The sequence below is a fragment of the Protopterus annectens genome, chromosome 10.part0 (assembly GCF_019279795.1).
Source record: "Protopterus annectens isolate FY-2018-M chromosome 10.part0, PAN1.0, whole genome shotgun sequence".
NCBI lineage: Eukaryota > Metazoa > Chordata > Ceratodontiformes > Protopteridae > Protopterus > Protopterus annectens.
In genome coordinates, this window is record NC_056744.1 from 298,152,966 (window position 1) to 298,170,875 (window position 17,910).

Genomic DNA, 17,910 nt, shown 5'->3' on the forward strand with positions numbered 1-17,910 from the left:
GTTTGATAACCTGTTTCTGCAGTTTTTGAAGAACTTGGCCTAAACCCTTTATCATTCTATCACTCAGGATTGACCTTTGATAAAACGAAGCTCTAAGTATAAATTATATCCAGCAGCTCACATTTTGGAGAATGTCTTACTAATTTAATTTGGTAAATCCACTAGATCTTCCTTCGTGAATACTGAATTCATTTATCAGCCCTCCTTTTCCAACACCTTCTTCTGCAAAACATGCAGCTGCTTTATATAGTTTCATTGTCCTTTCCTTTCCTTTCTGTAATCTTTGCTCCACTTTGCAGATTTAAAATGTTCCAGCTCTCCTCATTGATTGAATATGTTATAATTTTCTTGTATTTCATTTTCGACTTTTTCAGCTGGAAGATGCAACAGTTTCTGGTTTGTTTTCATATGTGTGGGAAATCTGAATTCTTTAATGTCTAACATTGTTGAGTTCAGCACAAATGTATTGTGCATTTAATGTCAAGATAAACCGCTTGTATATGGAAACACTGTTATAGAGCTGTAGTCAGGAACATAATTTTATTAGGTAGATAACATGACACTAATTACAAGTTACTATTGCCTATATGGAGGTAGACTGCAAGACAGAATGTTAGTCCCTCTCTCTGAGGACCAGTGAAGATGTAAACAGGAGCTTGCCCAGAGACCCTGTAGTTGTGGAGAGTGACAACCCAGTTTTGGCTGTTGTTATACACGGTGGAGTTACTTCAACACAGAGATGAGATATGGGCCTAGGAGAGGTTCATCCTTGTACTTTGGTTTTAAGTGTAGCCCATCACTGAAGGGTATAAATAGACAATACATTTCTGCTGGAGGAAACCTTGAAAAAAATAGTTTTTGTTAAGTTTGAAAGTCAAAGAGCTGGTATCTTTCATTTTCCGTATGAATGTGTAAAATAGACTGCTTCCTTGATCTTACACGTTATTTTTGAGCCAGCAATATTATCCCATGGTAAGATAGCCAACATGCTGTAATTTGAGTGGCTCACATCTGCTCCAGACTACTGTCATTAAGCTACATATTTCATATTAGCTTAAGCTTTTAACATAATAAAATTTTAGCATAATAAAACACATAGAGGTTAACATAGTTGCCCTAAAATTCAGGGAAAAAATACTGCAGAAAAGGAAATATGCAGCGTGATATTTATGTCTACAATTCCCGCATAATATTAATAGAACTGTATCATTAAATTTCTTGTCAAAGCAGCCTTACCCATCTTCTTTTTTGTGTTTAATCCTGTGCCGAGAATTAGGCCTCATGTTATTTGCTTTCATTTCCAGTGGTTGGTCTTCACTGCCTGATGTAGGGTCTCTAAAAATTCAAAAAAAATCCATGCACAAATATTACTTAGTGCAAATTAGTATGACTAGAAACAACACTCAGGGTGTATGCAGTTCAGAGGCACAAATAACACACGATTGCACAAGGGTAAAATTAGTGCGGTGTGTAATGCATGCTAATGAATGCATAACAACATGGAAAATAAGGAACTCCATGCAAATGAGACAGATGGTGTATACAAATGATTAAAGTCAAATTGTCAGCCCAGTTCAGAAACATAAAACAGCCACATTGCACTGTGGTGCGCATACCAGTTTTTTACAGTATGAATCATTGCGCACATAATGGGAGTGATGTTTGGAGTAGCAATGGCTATAACTCAGCATCATGATTTAGCCATGCTAGCCTACCTTTCTCGTGATTGACAGTCTTTTGCCTTACTGTGGACATCAAGCAGCCTAGAGCGATCTCTTCCTTTAGTACTATTTATTTATTGACTGATTGCAATTGTTAACCAGGATAGTCTACTGGGCAAAAATTTGCCCATTTCTGTTGGAGTCCTGGGAAATAAATCTCCTTTTCATACAAGTTAAGATGGCAATTTTTTTCCCTTAAGCATAAAGACAAGGTACAATTGCACACTGTTTCAGGACACTTGAGATTGCATAGTTAAATGCAGAGATTAAAATGCAGGTATATTTATTTTGTACAGAGATTACAGTGCAGATAGATTTCTTTATATACATTTGATTAAAGACATATAAATAATATATAAAGTAAATATATTGCACTCCTACCTCCATAAGAAGAAGAATTCTTAAAAACTAGCTGTTTGTATTTTTTTCAACCCTGTCTGGGGCCTTAATCTTGTAGCTTCATTCGCAGTTGTGATAACACTCTTAACTACTGTCAGACTTCAGCCTCATTGTACCTACTAGAAGTAAGCCTAAAACAAACTCCAAAAGGAAATCACACTGTTGGAATCCAAATCTTTATAGGGTATATAAAAAAAGGGAAAAAAAGTCATGGCTAAAATCAGGAAGACCAACTCTCAAAATGATAAGACCTCTTTAATTAAACTAAATAGGAAACTAAGAGGACTAATAAGTCCAACAAAGTCAATCACAAGTTCAAGACAGCCTCACAAGCTAATGACAACCACAAGGCCTTCTACATCCATGTCCGTAACTCAAAGGCAGCATACAGCAGTATGCCAAACTGGTGGTATGTGGTGCTACCTTCACTGACAGTGAAACATAGAAAATCTGTTTACTGACAAATTCAGCTCAAATTTTACCTCCTACTCCCCCTGTCTCCCCCATAAAATAACTACTAGCATACCGGTCCAACTATTAGCAGAGAGCAGGTCCTGGTGGTGCTCACTAAGGCCAAAAACACAGCCTCAATGTGCCCCAACAACATCCCAGAATGCCTTCTAAATATCTTGAAATATGACCTATCAGGACCACTTGAGTCACTTTTCAACTACAGCCTCAAAACAAGCCCTGTATGATGATAATGAAGGACTGCAAGGGTTATCCCATTTCACAAGGGTAGACCATCAAATGACCCTGGAAACTACTGACCCATTAGTCTGATTAGTCTAAAATGCAAAGTCATGGAGTGAATTATCATGGAAATGATCAACAAAGACATAGACAGCCATCAGACACTAGACCCAACTCAGTTTGGCTTTGTCAAGGAAATCTCATGCCTACTAAACCTGGTGGACTTCTTTGACAAGGTCACCAAGGCAATGTATGAGAGAGAAAATGGTGCATACCACTCACCTGGACCTGTCTAAGGCATCCAGTAGAATACCTGACTCTGGTATTTTTGACAGACTCACCAAACTAGACATAAACCCCTACATAACTTGTTGGATTGCCAGCTGGCTCACATACAGGATCCAGGAAGTTAGTACTTATGAGACCACCTCTATTAAAAGACCAGTCACCAGCAGGATATCATTTGGGTTCTGTGCTGAGACCGCTCCTATTTGTCATCTGTTTCATGGATGGAAAGGCTAATGTCAAGGGCCTTTGGCTGACCAAGTTCTCAGATGACTGCAAACTGGGAGCTATCATAATTTCTACCCATGTCACAAACATCTTACAAGAGGATCTAACATAAACAAATGACTGGTGCCAAAGTCGTGTACTAAAATTCAATGCCAAGAAATGCATTATAGTGCCTTTTGAGAAAAAGGCCACTCAGACTAATTACTCATTCAATAAGACACCCCTAAGAGGCAACCCAGTAGTCAGAGATCAGAGAACAAATATAAACAGCGATCCAGCCTTTCACCAGCATCTGGCAAGATAGTGAGAAAATCAATCTATGTCACCCAACTTGTAAATAAGAGCATGGAATCCAGGTCAAAGGAAGTCATAGCGCCACTTTATTTGGCCTTTTTCAGACCCATCATCAAGTATAATGCCTTCTTCGGCATGTGCCTGACCAAACAAATGAAACAGTTGGAACTTTCACAAAGGTTCCTTACCAGGAGAATCCAGGGTATAAACACATTGTCCTATACAGATTGCCTTAAAGCCCTGTCTCGATACTCGGTCTCTTACAGGTTACTGGGAGGTCATCTATATCTGGCATAAAAGGCATCCTCATATCCAGCTCTGATGGACCTTTTGCACATCTGCAAAATGAACAGCATCAGAACCACTAGATCTAAGGATTTAAATTTTACTTGTGACATAAACATGTTGGCGAGGCAGATGTCTCAGAGGATCTCCATGCTGTGGAACAGGCTCCCACCCATGAGAAGCAGAATCCATCCCTATCCCTATTTAAATGTAACCTTGACCAATGTATGAGAAATCAGAAACTTATCCACAGTCTGTTGCCCCATGCCATGGACATTTTTCATGAGGGACTCTAGGCCACAGCAGGAGAAACACAATATCTGCCTGTAATGCTAGTAACCAATATTCTGGGATAAACCTTGGATTGCCTGGGGGGGATTCACTCTGAAGATTGTGATAAAAAGGTTGAGGAGCTGTGGTTCTCTGTTGGGGGGAGGGGTTAAGGGAACTGATAGATAGAGGCAGAAAATAGCTATGCCCAAACTAACATACCCTTCACATAACCTGTAGAAACAGCCTAATTAACATACCAAAATTGAATAAACAATAAATTTATATAATACTTACGGACATAGTTGGGTTGAGTTGAATGGATAGGCTTATAAAGGCTTGATTGGTGGTTATTAGCCAAGTATATACTTGTAAACCTATATACAGCCAGTAAATTATGTTTTTTATTCTTATATATGCAAACAAGGATTTTGGATTTACACTGCATCTTATTCAAGAGTGGGAAGGCATAGTTTGTAAGGGGGTGACACATGGTCAGTTTTGCGTTAACAGGGTTGGCAGATTGACTATAGATTTAGGTTTGTGAGAGGTGTGGAAGAGTTATGAAATTATTTGGAGACAATAGGGTATTTGAAGAGGGTGAATTTGAATGGGAAGAGTGAAATAAAAGAGGGAGGCTAGTGTAACCAAGGATAGAGAGTATAGAATACATTACATAGGTATAGCAGGAGTGTAAGGAAGTGAGTTAGCCAGGATTGTAGCAAGACCAGTGCAAGATGTCCATGAGGTATTTTTTGTTTGGTTTTGAAAGTTGCAGAGAGTTTGATTTGCTTAAGTTTTAGAGGTATAGAGTTCTAGATTTTAGAGGTATATGAAGAGCATAGAGAATCTCTTGAGGAGTTTTTGGATTTGATTACTTCCAGGAGGGATTTCTCAGCTGACCAAAGTGGTGGTTTGACTGGTAAAGTTGTAAGAGATGTGTTAGGCAGGGCAGTTTTTGAGTTTGAGGATGAGGCTGTGGACTATGTTAGTCATGAGACAATTAAGTAGTAAGGCAATTCAGGCCAGTGTAGCTGCTTGAAGACTATTTGTGAGTTTTACAGGGCATATTGCTTGCGAATATTACTATTTTGTTATAGCATATTTTTTGGACAGACTGTAGGTTCACAAATGTTGGCACCGCATATAGTCATGTTGGCAGTAAGAGAGTTTATGCAATATTGTGTGTGTGTGTGTGTGTGTGTGTGTGTGTGTGTGTGTGTGTGTGTGTGTGTGTGTGTGTGTGTGTGTGAGTGTGAAGAAAGAAGAAAGACTCATGGTCCTAGAAAGTTAACAATATTCATTCCACTATGCTTCTCTTAATGTGGTCTGTCTGTTAGGCTGTCCATGCAGTACTGAATAATGCATTTCTGATTATCTATGCAGCTCATCACGCTGCCATCCCCTCAAAGACTACAACTGTGCTGGTACACCAAATTTGTCTATAAACCCCAGACACAGTTTATGACAATACTTAATTGTTAATTAGATTTTATACATTCTTATGAATGCATTGAGTTTAAGGGGGCTGAACTTTAACAGTTCTTGACAAAGAAACCACAGACTACAGCGGAAATACCAGTGATAATGTGGTTACAGCTAGCTAGGCAAAGATAATGAATGGGACATAAGATTGTGGGGAAAGGGGCTTTATAGGGTGGTAAAATCAAAAACCTTAAGGAAAAAAAAATCTTGAAAACGGTTGATATTCTTGATGTTGGAATTGTTTCTTGTGCCTGAATTATGGACACTCATTTCAGCTTAACCCTATTTATCATGTCCCTCTATTTTATCAGTTATCTTCTGTTCATATCTGAATCTGTTCTTAACAGCCAGGACAATGGAGAGTACTGAATACTAAATCGTATTCTACAATGACAGTTTTTGTATAGTAGGTACTTGATGTTTACATATTACCACTTTGTTTACAGTAATGCAGTTGCAAACAAACAAGTACTTCCCTCAGAGAGTCAGGATTCAGTCATAATCTCTGGTTACTGTCTCTGTGGAGGTTCAATGTTCTGCTTGATATTGCATGGGTTTTTCCTGGGTACGCTCCCTTTTTATCACATCTAAACCATTCTAAGCTGTTTATGTGGCTTTTTTAATATATATTGTAGTTATCCTCCCCCTTTTGGATCATGGCATGGCTAAAAAGGATAATTCAAATGACACCCGATCATTTACCTGGATAACAAAGTGATGCAATAAGTAAAGTCAGTGTTTATAGAATATATATAACAAACAGAAGTTAACTCTAAATCCAAATAAGGAAAAAACAAAGACAGGCATATAAAATTTGTGTGGTGGTGCAAAATATAAAATTCAAAAAGATATAAAAATACCAGTATATTAGATTAATCAGTCCAGCTCTGGAGAAGCTGGGCAGAAGAGAGTGAGAAAGAGTGACCAATGTCAGTTCACTCACCCTAGGGGGCGAAGGCAGTTTGGCCTGATGCAAAATGGAAACCTATAGAAGCAGTGGTGTATGGGCCGAGGAAGTGTATTTGGCTTTGTGAAGCTGTATTTCTCATCTAACCATCATGGGGCATGTGTAGAGACATGCACATCTAAAAAGGAATGTGCATCAGGCCCTCCCATCTGTCAGTGTAGAAGTCAATCAATTGGGGAAGAGGTTATACCACACAACTTAAAAAAAAAGTTGATGGCAGCCTTATACAAGTAGACCTTGTCTCACATGAGAACAAATTTACCAAATAAGCTAAAAACAGGAATCTGATGACTGACAGACTGTGAGAGAACAAGATGATGATAAAAAAGCCCCCTTCTAAATGATCCAGTTTGTTTGTATAATACCTCAGCTACCTGCTGACACCCTCGGTAAGTAAAACATGTCCCCCAGGATATGAGTAATGACTGCTAGTGGAAAGGATTCATTAAGATGAGTAGATTTAGCAGGTTGGGCAGAAAGCTATGGTTAAGATGCAAAAGTACCCGATTCCTAGAACACCGAATAAAGGGGGTGGGCAAACATAGTATGCAGCTTTGAGATTTGTCTGACTAAAATGAATGTGACTAAAAAATTCAGGGGAGGGCGTAATAAGCTCTATTAGATGACAAGTCTGATGGGGAACTAAAGACATTTTTTTTCCATTATAATATGGCATTTGTTGTACAGTTAAAAGTAGCTTTTAAAATTACAGCTACAAGTTGTGCACATTACAAACATGAATTATTACCTGCTCTGGAATGTGTAGCATGAGCCAGTATTCAGATATTATCAAGATATGAAACGAGTAATATTGTATGCAGGGAGGCAGTTCAATAATCCTGCTAGATATACAATGTCAGTGTTAGAACTTTATGTATATAATGTTTATACCATTTCATTGAATGTCAGAACTTTATCTTAATGTCTGCTTTCAATTTAACTATGGATAATGTGTTTTTGTTCGCTGCAGTATTTCAACTATGAACTGCCTGACTGAATCTTAAAATGGTCCACTGAGATCAGTGTTGTACCCCAGTTAACAAATATAAATACATAAATAAACACTTAATCAAACAAGCAAACAAACTAATCAATAAAGGAATGAATGACTGAATAAGTTAAATAGATAAAAAAATGTGAGCTCGTTTTAGAGAATATTTATCATTCCTAGCGGTATGTTTGTGATGAAAGTGTTAGATCTTGTATAAAGCAGCATGGGCTGATTTATATAGCTATATACTTTTTAAGTGTTTTTGCACATATTCTGTGCTATTATAATGTCTTTCCTTTTTTGTGATGGTTAGTATTTATTTATTTAACATTTGTTCACCAGGAAAGTCCAACTTGGAACAAAGCCATTTTTAGCGGCAAAACAGGGAGAAACACTCCAGACATGTCTTTAAAATGTGGGAGGCAACCGGAGCACACAGAGGAAACACAAACACACAAATGCAGGGAGGACATTTAGATTCCACACAGAAAGCACTCCAGCCAAGAATCAAACCAGAGAACCGCTTGCTGTGAGGTGACAATGCTACCACTGCACCATTGAATGGCTTGGACTCTATTAAATAAACACAGAAAATGTACACTTAAGTCTGATGATTGTTAAAGTATAGAAGGATATTGATGGGTTGATTAAGATAAAGAAGGCTCGTACAAGGTTGATATTTATGTTTTAGGTAGTACATTCACGGTAAAATTCAATATAGTGTGCAGGAGTTTACTCATGCAGTGTATATGTTTTACATGATAGCAGGAAAGATGGTGTGTGGGGTTGCTGGATTGATAAGGTTAGCATATTTTGTTGCAGGTTATCGCTGTGTGTTTGAGAGGCAATATAACATGAGAAGAGGCAAGATCATGGAAATATATAGTGATATCATGTCTGTAATATTTCTGCGCTAGATGTGGAAATGTGTTTATGTTTGTTTTTGTGACAGGTTTGCTTATTGTGTAGGAGCTATCAGATTTTGAGTTATAAAGAGTGTAACCTTGGATCGGCAGCTGATTGACATGGGAGAGTTAGTGAAAGTAAATCTCCCATGTAGCAATGGCCAACAGCAAGAACTGTGGCTGAGTCGTCTGGTCCTCTTCATGCATGTAGGTAAGAAGCCATGAATGTCATCTGAGAACATTCCATAACCTTGTGTGGTTCATAGTTCACAAGTGCTCAGTTTTCTGCAGCTGCTACTAATAAAGCATTGTGTCTAATGAAAAAGGCACAATACTGAAGACGCAGTGCATTCTGTACAGCTTTTTTTCTGCTTGTGGTACTCTATTATGAACAACATTATTAAGCAGTACAAGTCTAGAAAACACTGCCACAACGATATCACAGTAACTTTATAATAATGTTATTTGGCTGTGTAGTCACTTCCAGAGTAGTTCTATTGTAATATATTATGCAGTGCTACCCCTAATAAAAGTCTGCGAAAGGCAAAGCATGCCAAATCAATGTACATTAGGCTTCTGTGCTGATTATTTTCTCGCAAACATCTGAAGAACTCACTTATTTAAACTGCATGGATAATGACAGTAAATCAAATCTTAATACGTCACCACCATGGCAGCATGTATTCTGCTCATAAATACAATCAGAAAAGATTTACAGATGGTAGGGTACTTTGGTGCTTGAAGAATAATGCATTCTATTGATAACCTCAGTATAATATGAACAAATGTGCAAGTACTATGCAAAGCTGGCCACAGCTCCCAGGTATATAGACAACAGTAGTATATGATATCAGTCACTACAGCAAAAATCAGTAGGGATGACAGGACACATCCTTAGAGAATTCAGAAATAAAAACAGCAGTAGCATTTTACAGGGGAGATTACTGCTCCATAAAGTAGTACACAACATGGCTTCTTTTTCTACAGTAGTCTGCTGGATATAAAAGTGTTTTTGTTTCCAGTTTTTAGATCTGTCACAGGATAATGACACTAACAGTGCATGTCTCTTCTATAGGAACACAATAAGGGGAAGAAATATCACCAAAATTAGAAAAGGTAGTGGAAACTGAAGTGATAGAACTGAGAGACAGCCAAGCTACCCAGAGGCACAGAGGAATTAATCTTTGACAATGACCCAGGTGTCCTGAGTTTGATTATCAGCTCAGATGTCTGACAGTGCTGGCGAGGAGGATGGGCATACCTATCGGAGGGGGGGGGGGGCACATGCCGGTGTATTTCTAGTGGAGCTCTGGTGGAGACCAGATCTCAGACAGAGATGATATTAGGGTTTGGAGGGTGTGAAGACATAAAAATTTGGGGTGGGAGGACAGAACAGGCAAGCCAGATCTATAAGATCTAAGGTAAGGCATGTGCTTGAAGTACATCACCTCATTGCTTGTCCAACCAGACACAGACTTAAACAGTGCTTGAGCTACTTGGTAAACTGGGACCATCTGGGCTGTAGTCAAGGCTTCTTGCCACAGAGGATGTTAAGTGCTAATTTCAGGCCTGAAGCCAGTAGGATGAAAAATCCTAAACCCTTTCATGTAAGTGAATAATTAATGCTGTTGATTTGTGCATATTAGGGAAGTGGCAGGTTTTACACTTAAGTATGATTCTGTAGGGGCACTATTGCTTCTATAGCTTAGAATGGCATGTACATATGGTTACTTGCTAATCAGAACTGGCTATAGTTTGGGAGCAAACAGAACCATAGCTAGGTCATCTGGCACCCTGTGCAATTACCTCATAACTAGCACCCCCTCAACTTAATGTTGAGGAGGAAAAATGGTATTTTCAAATTCTCAAACTTGCAGTCTAAATCTACAGCAATGTGCCTTTTACAGCTGTAACTGCTACTTTAGTCACAGTTTTAAAAGGCTTTTCATAAGCACAGATGGTCACAAAAGCCGGAAAAGAAGCAGACTTAAAACATTGTTGAGATATCTATTGTACTGTGAACAAATGTGTTGTCTAGTGTATGAGACAGATATGGAGCATAAAACTGCATAGACAAAGTGTCAAGATTTTGTTCCAAAGTGCATTGCATGCTGAATGTATATGCATTTCAAGCTGAAGTGACCAATGAACAAAGCATTCTGATGCTGTTTAAAGTGCTACACTTTCTATGCATCTTTCCTTTACATTTAATTTTATTTCCAGCTGTAATCCTGATATTAAAGTTGCAAGTTATTTAAAAAAATGAAGACTGTAGTATGTATTTTGAATTTATAATGTCTCTGCAAATTTTTCTGCATGACCACAGCATCAAAAATTATGTATCGAGCATGAGTTATATTTTCCAGTAATGCACAGTGGTAGCTAACCATAACTTACTTCTTCAATAGAGCAGTTACTTACATAACATTGTGGTTTCACTACTATATCATCTCATATTAATTCTCAGATAGTTGTTCCACCTGCAAGACATAGTTGATAACATGTTTTTCTAGACCATGAAATTTTGGTGTTGCTGCAACATGTAAATATAGTAGCCAATATGCTAATTTACATAATGAGGCATTCTGGGATCAGTCTTTTATAGTGTGACAGTAGTTTTCAGCTTCAAGAAAAAAAAAAAACAGGGATGTATCTTTATTAACAAAATAAACTGCAAAACAATAGCCTGCACTTTTTGCATAAAAATCTGTATAATTTATTACTGTATATAGTATGGAGGTTACATCTACTTCCAAAGGATTATACATACTTGTTTCATAAAGTGCAGACAGGCACTTTTAGCCATGGAACTGATGAACTATTTAGAAAGAAATTTGATATTTAGCAACCACCCATTTTGACATTTTAGGTTCTTGACTACTAACTGATGTGAATAACATTTTTCTGCAAAACGTTAACCTCACTTAGCTGGATCCCTGTAAACTTTAGTTACAAAAACAAGTCACAGATACCAAACTTGAGTCCCAAACAGCATAATATCCAGAAGACAAAAACATAACAAACTTATTAATACAAAAAAAACACAAGCTAAACCATGATATCCGTGGTTTTGAACAACAGCATGTTTTCCATTGGCCGAGGAATCCGAAACAGCTGACATCAACATCAAAACCAACGCCCTTGTTTGGTTTGGCAACTTCTATTGATACTGGCACGTCCACAAGATGTAATGAAGCTGTCCATGACTTAGACGGCTTCCATTCTACGGATGTTGCTTTTATTCCATCTCAAACTGCACAAACTGACTTAAGCAATAATGATGCAGGTTCTTCTGAGGTATTGGCTACTAGTTCTACCCAAGCTTCTACCGATACTGTTAACGACCACTCTTTTTTATCACCGGGGAGAATTCAGTTGAAACTCCCAATACAAGTACAAAAACTGCAGCAAGGAAAGAGCGGCAGCAGGGAAAGAAGCCATCAGCAGGAACAGACTGTACTAACCACCCGAACGCAGGTAAGGCCTCAGGCAGGCCAGCAAACATCAAAAATGGGCCCTCTCATAGGGTTACCACCTGCCCCACTTTGAGTGGGACAGTCCTTCTTTGGGCAGTTGTGTCCTGACAAAAAATATTAAAAAGGGCAAATGTCCTGAGATTGTAGGACATAATTATGTCCCATATTTTATGTAATAGTTGCATAAAATAGTTATTTCTGTATCTAAAATACCTAAATGTTACAAGAAACGTAATAAGCAACTAAACTGCTACAAGAATAAACTTTTATTTAGGAAAAAAAGTTAAGTTCTAGCCTTTGTACTGACCATGGGTATGTGTCGGCCTGTAAAATCTGATGTGTGTCCCGAAAAAGTCCCACTTTGGCCATTTGAAAAGGTGGCAACCCTACCCTCTCACAAGGTGCAAAACCAGTAGCAAATAGGCACCATCGACTTTAATGTATTAAATATATCTAAATATTTTTAACTACTGATGAACTAAAATTGTTGGATAGGGGTTTAACGTTTGTATCCTCAGCACAAGGAAAGATTAATGAGCTACTAACAGAATTGTGTCTATTTGTACATAATGTTGAGTTAAAATTATTGTATAAGACCACTGATACTGGTCATTTTCCCTTGGCAAGAACAAGCACGTTTGTTCCCAATAGCACAGTCCTAGTTAAAGCATTTTATGAGTTCTGTGAAGAGGAAATTTATGATAATTATTTCAATAATAAAGTAGATAATTTTTATAATTTATCACAGGGTGAAAGACAGGCCATAATGGATCTTTGTAAGAATGACATTTTTGTAATCAAACAAGCTGATAAGGATAAGGTAGTGATCATGGATAGAGAACAGTATTTTCAGTGGATGTATGGTTTATTATCTGATACGGCTACATTTAAACCTATTTCTTCCTTACAGCTGAATGAGATTGTTTATAAGGTGAAGGCACATCTATATGATCTACTTATGGATAGTGCTATGACACCAGAAATTTATAATTATTTATATGTATCCAACCCAGTAGTACCTGCTATCTACGGACTACCTAAGATACATAAAAATACACAAGTGCCACCTATGAGACCTATAGTATCTGGTAGTCAGTGGATTACAGCATCAGTCTCTAAATATCTGGAGAATTAACTACATGATCTACTAAAGAATAGTCAGAGTTATATAAAGGACTGATTTTTTGTTCACCCAATATGAATGGTCCACTAAAAGTAAGGATATGAATGTTATCTGGATGTTTGTGACTTTGGATACTAAATCCTTATTCACTGTCATACCTAATGATGTAGGGATACAGCTTATAAGAGAGTTTTTAGTAAAGTATACCTCTTCTTCTAAAATCGAGTTAATATACTTGATGCTTGAGATTGTTCTTGAAAATATTGTTTCTTTTTGATGGTCAATTAGATCATCAACAATTAGGGGTGGCTATGGGAACCCTTTTGGCAAACACCTATGCCATCCTCAGTCTTGCTAATTGGGATAGGCATTTTGTGTATGATGATTATAAGTTGGGAACTTTTAAAGAGTCATGGTTAATGTATTATACATGTTTTGTTGATGATACTTTAATTATTTGGTCAGGTGATGTAGAGGAGTTGAGAAACTATGTTGATTATTTGCAGACTACTACTCATTTTTTGACTTTTGATTTAAAGTTCTCTCATACTAAAATTGAGTTTCTCGTCATTACTTTAGAAGAGGATGGAGAGTCAATTGATACTACATTCATTAGAAGAATGTACATACATCTAGATTTTTACATTATACTAGTATACATAAAAACATATTTAATAGTGTTGTTAGCCAATTTGTAAGGGTTACTAGACTTAATACAAAATATGAAACATTTTTCTCTGAGCTGAATAATATGTCCATGGATGTTGAATCTAGGGGATATCCTAGTGCTATAGTACGACGCAATGTAAATAATATGAGTGAGCATGCGACTATAGGGAAACCATATTTCTCTGATAAAGTGGCAGTTTGACAAAAAGAGCCAGTCAGGATGGTCAGATATATCACTAAGTATAATAGACATACTAGTATGATTAAATCTGTTATTACAAAAAATTGGTCTATACTGACTTCAAATCTTGAACTGAAGCAAATAGTAGGAGAAGGACATTCCTTTACTTTTAAAAAGGAAAGGAATTTAAAACAGAACTTATGCTATAAGGATATCACGACAAGTAATATTATTGAAAATAATAGTAAAGTTATTACTAAAGGATCTTTTTGTAAATATATAAATTCTGACATTTCTTTTATTCACCCTATGACTGGTAAGACATTTTGTTTTAATACCTTTGCTACACGCACCACTGAAAATCTAGTGCAAATTGCTAATTGTGTTACAAGTAATAACTTTTATATAGGTAAAATGAATCAAAAGCTAAAGGACAGAAGAGCCTCCCATTTATCTGAAATAAGAAAGAAGGTTGGAACTAATGCCTTATGTAAACATGTTATAGAATGTGGAGATGAGCATAATTTTAAGTTTAGAGTGATACAAAAGGTTAGTAAATGGGTGACAGGGGCAGTACTGTGTCAAGAACTGAAGCTGCAGAGTATAACTGGATAAATTATTTTAGAGCAGATAAGCTTCCAGGTTTAAATTCAAGGAATACTGTTAAACCTATTTTAAAGTCGAAGAGAAAATTTATATGATATTTATGTTTTATTGTTTCTCTATTATTATTTTAAGTAACAAAGTAAGTCAAAGAACAAAGTGAAATGTTGGTTAAAATATTTTTTAGGAATGGTCTTTTGCTAATTAACTGCAACTAATGATGTAATCAATTAGCTGGTCCTGTGATATAAATGTTGAGTGCAGTGAATGTTTTTTATCTGCATTGAGAAAGAGTTGATGCAACTCGAACACTTTGTACCTTCACGTTCTCTTTTTTAATAAAGTATGAACGATTGAGCTCTCTGCTTCTTCTATTTTAAACTTAAATTTTCATCAGCTACTTTTTGTATCTACCAACCATCATTGTCTCCTGTTAATTTACTCCATCTATCATTGGTATCATGGGCATCAGTTCATGTAAGAGCTGACTGGAGGGATCTATCATCCACCAAAGAAGAAAATCATTGGTGCTTTTCTCATTTTATGATCATCACAGCACACAGACGAGACTAGCAGGCCAGGAACCCTGGAGGGGTGGGCCTGTTTCAGCAATGATCCTCTCCTTGCCTCGGTCCCTGCTGTTGCCACTTCTCCTGGTCTGCCTAAGCTAACCAAAACCCTCATTACCTCAGGCAGCCAAGGCATTTTTATCTTGTCACTAAACCCCCCTTCATCTGACATGAGCATATGCATCAGTGTGAGGGCCTCCTGTGCCAATGTCAGTGCATGCATGTTCTCTTATATATATGTTGGGAGAGCTACCATTACCAGCTTGGAAGCATCAAACTCAAGTGCCCAGTACCTGGTTGATATTTATCACTAGTAAGCCTCAACTTGCAAATGGCAGACAACAACCTGACCATGGATTTGTCCCTTCAGAATATGTCAGCCAGCATCAACCATCCGCCCTTGGCTTCTGCAGTGTAGGATCTACTATTCAAACTTAGGCTGGCTGAGTACTAGTTCAGACTTCATTCCGCATCATCATCATGGACCTAAGCTAGTAATCTCTGATACTGATACAAAATAAAGTGCTTTGTTCAGGGCCTAGGCCACCTATACCCCCCAATCTCCATATACACACTAAACCTGATATTTCTTATCCAAGAGAATAAGGAGATCATTCTTTACCTGCTCAAGTCTGTGGTCTGAAATGTAGTATACCTACAATACGTGACCACACTGGCTCTGACTAAACCATTATTATCTGAATTGTGATGTTAACAAGTTCAGACTCCCATATATCTGCAGTCTGCCAAACTAATGTGCCATGCCTTTCCTAGGCTTTTTTTGCCTTAGAGTCTCTTCTACAGAGCAGTTAATCATGCAATATCCTTTCCGCTTATCTTAATCTGCTCACCTTTATTCGTCAGATTGTCCCCCTTCATGTTAGATAATAATAGCAGATTTGTAGTAGGAAGGGACTACTGCCAAGGGATGAGGATTTTGCTGACATGTATTTATACACCACCTAAAACTGCTATTTTGGAGCTTTAAATAATTGTGAGAATTAATTAGCTTTCAGCAAGGAATATTGTTTATAGGTGGGGAATTTGATTTACAACAATGAGAATGTATCTGGGGGGCCTAGAAGGGGAAATACTTCAGAAGAGGGTAGATTTCTGAAGAAAAGTATGAAAATATTTGTTATGAAAGATGTGAATTCATTAACAGGAACTTGGAGAGAATTTACATATTATTCCCAAAGGTACGATAAGTGGACTAGACTTGGCAGAACTTATATTTCACAGGAACATGTACATTTAATTCAGACCTTTGATGCACATCCAATAACTATTTCAGTTCATGCATCAATCATTTCTAAGATAACAATGCAGGATGATGAAGTAAAGACAAGACAATGGCACATCCTCACCTACCTGTTAAAAAGGGAGGAATTTAAGGAATGGGTAACGGAAATTATCCGGGAGTTGTTACGGAAGATAGAAAGTGCTCAAGAAGTTATAGCTATTGAGTGGGACAAAATGAAAGTCAAGTTTAAAAATAGGGTAGAATAAAAGAAAAGGAGATCTGGTTAAGAAGTAATAATTTATTTAGAGGGGCTGACAAAGGTTAAAATGTTATAAGATAAGGGTAATCTCACAGAACAAGAAGAGGCATAACTGCATAGTGCTAAAGAGAAAATAAGGTAATATCTGGATAATATGCAGGAGTTTAGAAAGATTGCTGTTAGGCAACTGTTTTTTTATATTAACTCCGGAGCACAAAACCTTTTGGCACAAACACTCCAGAGCACAAAACCTTTTGGCACAACCACTTATGCAACATAATGTAGAAAGGGTCACTGCCAAACTTAGTGAGCCTATAACAAGAAAAATAACCAGAGATCTTGTAGAGGTATTAGAGATATTTTGAAAATTTCATAAAAAATGTGTATAAAGCAGATAAGTGAGGAACTCAAGAAACAGCACAAATGGAAATATTTATGGAAGACTTAAATACACCAAAGGTAATCAAGAAAAAGCACAAAAGGAAATATTTATGGAAGACTTAAATACAACAAAGGCAGAGGTAGATGAGGCTCTGTAACTGACAGTTAAGACAAGAGGAGATGAGATAAAGATAAAAACGGTGATGTATAACCAATCTACATAAAAGTCTCCAGGAATAGATGGTACTCCTGTGGAAGTTTGGAATCGAGAAAGGAAGAAAGTGATAAAGATCCGGAAAGTTTTGTTTAACAAATTTCAATTTTATATTATGATTATGAAGTGTTTATGCCTATAATGGTTAAAAGAATGGCAAAGGTGATGCCAAAATGATCAAATATGGAGTGATGTGAATTTTTGAGGGGGAAGTGTTTGTATAGATACTTTTATATCCCAAGCAGACTCCAACAAATTTTCCTCCAGTAGATGTTGGAGGAAGAAAGAGGTAACTGGAAACATATGTTTTTGGGAGTGAAATGAAGTGGAAGACTTTAAAATTCCCTCCAGAGTAATCTGTCGGAAATACTAAGAGATAAAAGGAAAGGAAGTGGGATCTTTAATAAAGGATAGGAGTAAATTACATAGAAAAATGGAAATTGTGGGAACAATAAATGCAGAAAATGTTTTAGGAGAAGGAATGAGTTTAAGAGATGGCAGGACTTGAATCATGTATGAAATGCTGCTTAGATTATATGATGTATAATAATAGATGTGAATTATAATATTTGTAAATGTGAAATTGTTAATATGGTTTGATTACTTTTATATAAATGTAAATCTGTATGTGTCATAAGTGATGATTCTAATAAAGGTGTTTAAAAAATA

General features: G+C 37.0%; 1 protein-coding gene across 1 annotated transcript in view; it reads right to left on the reverse strand.

The window, feature by feature from the left end:
- LOC122814130 (WD repeat-containing protein on Y chromosome-like) overlaps positions 1-17,910 on the reverse strand; it is a 1,041,762-nt gene that overhangs the window by 84,606 nt on the left and 939,246 nt on the right. The window contains exon 14 of the mRNA XM_044086745.1: positions 1,237-1,335. Coding sequence (XP_043942680.1) covers positions 1,237-1,335 — 99 coding nt within the window. The remainder of the gene's footprint in view (positions 1-1,236; positions 1,336-17,910) is intronic.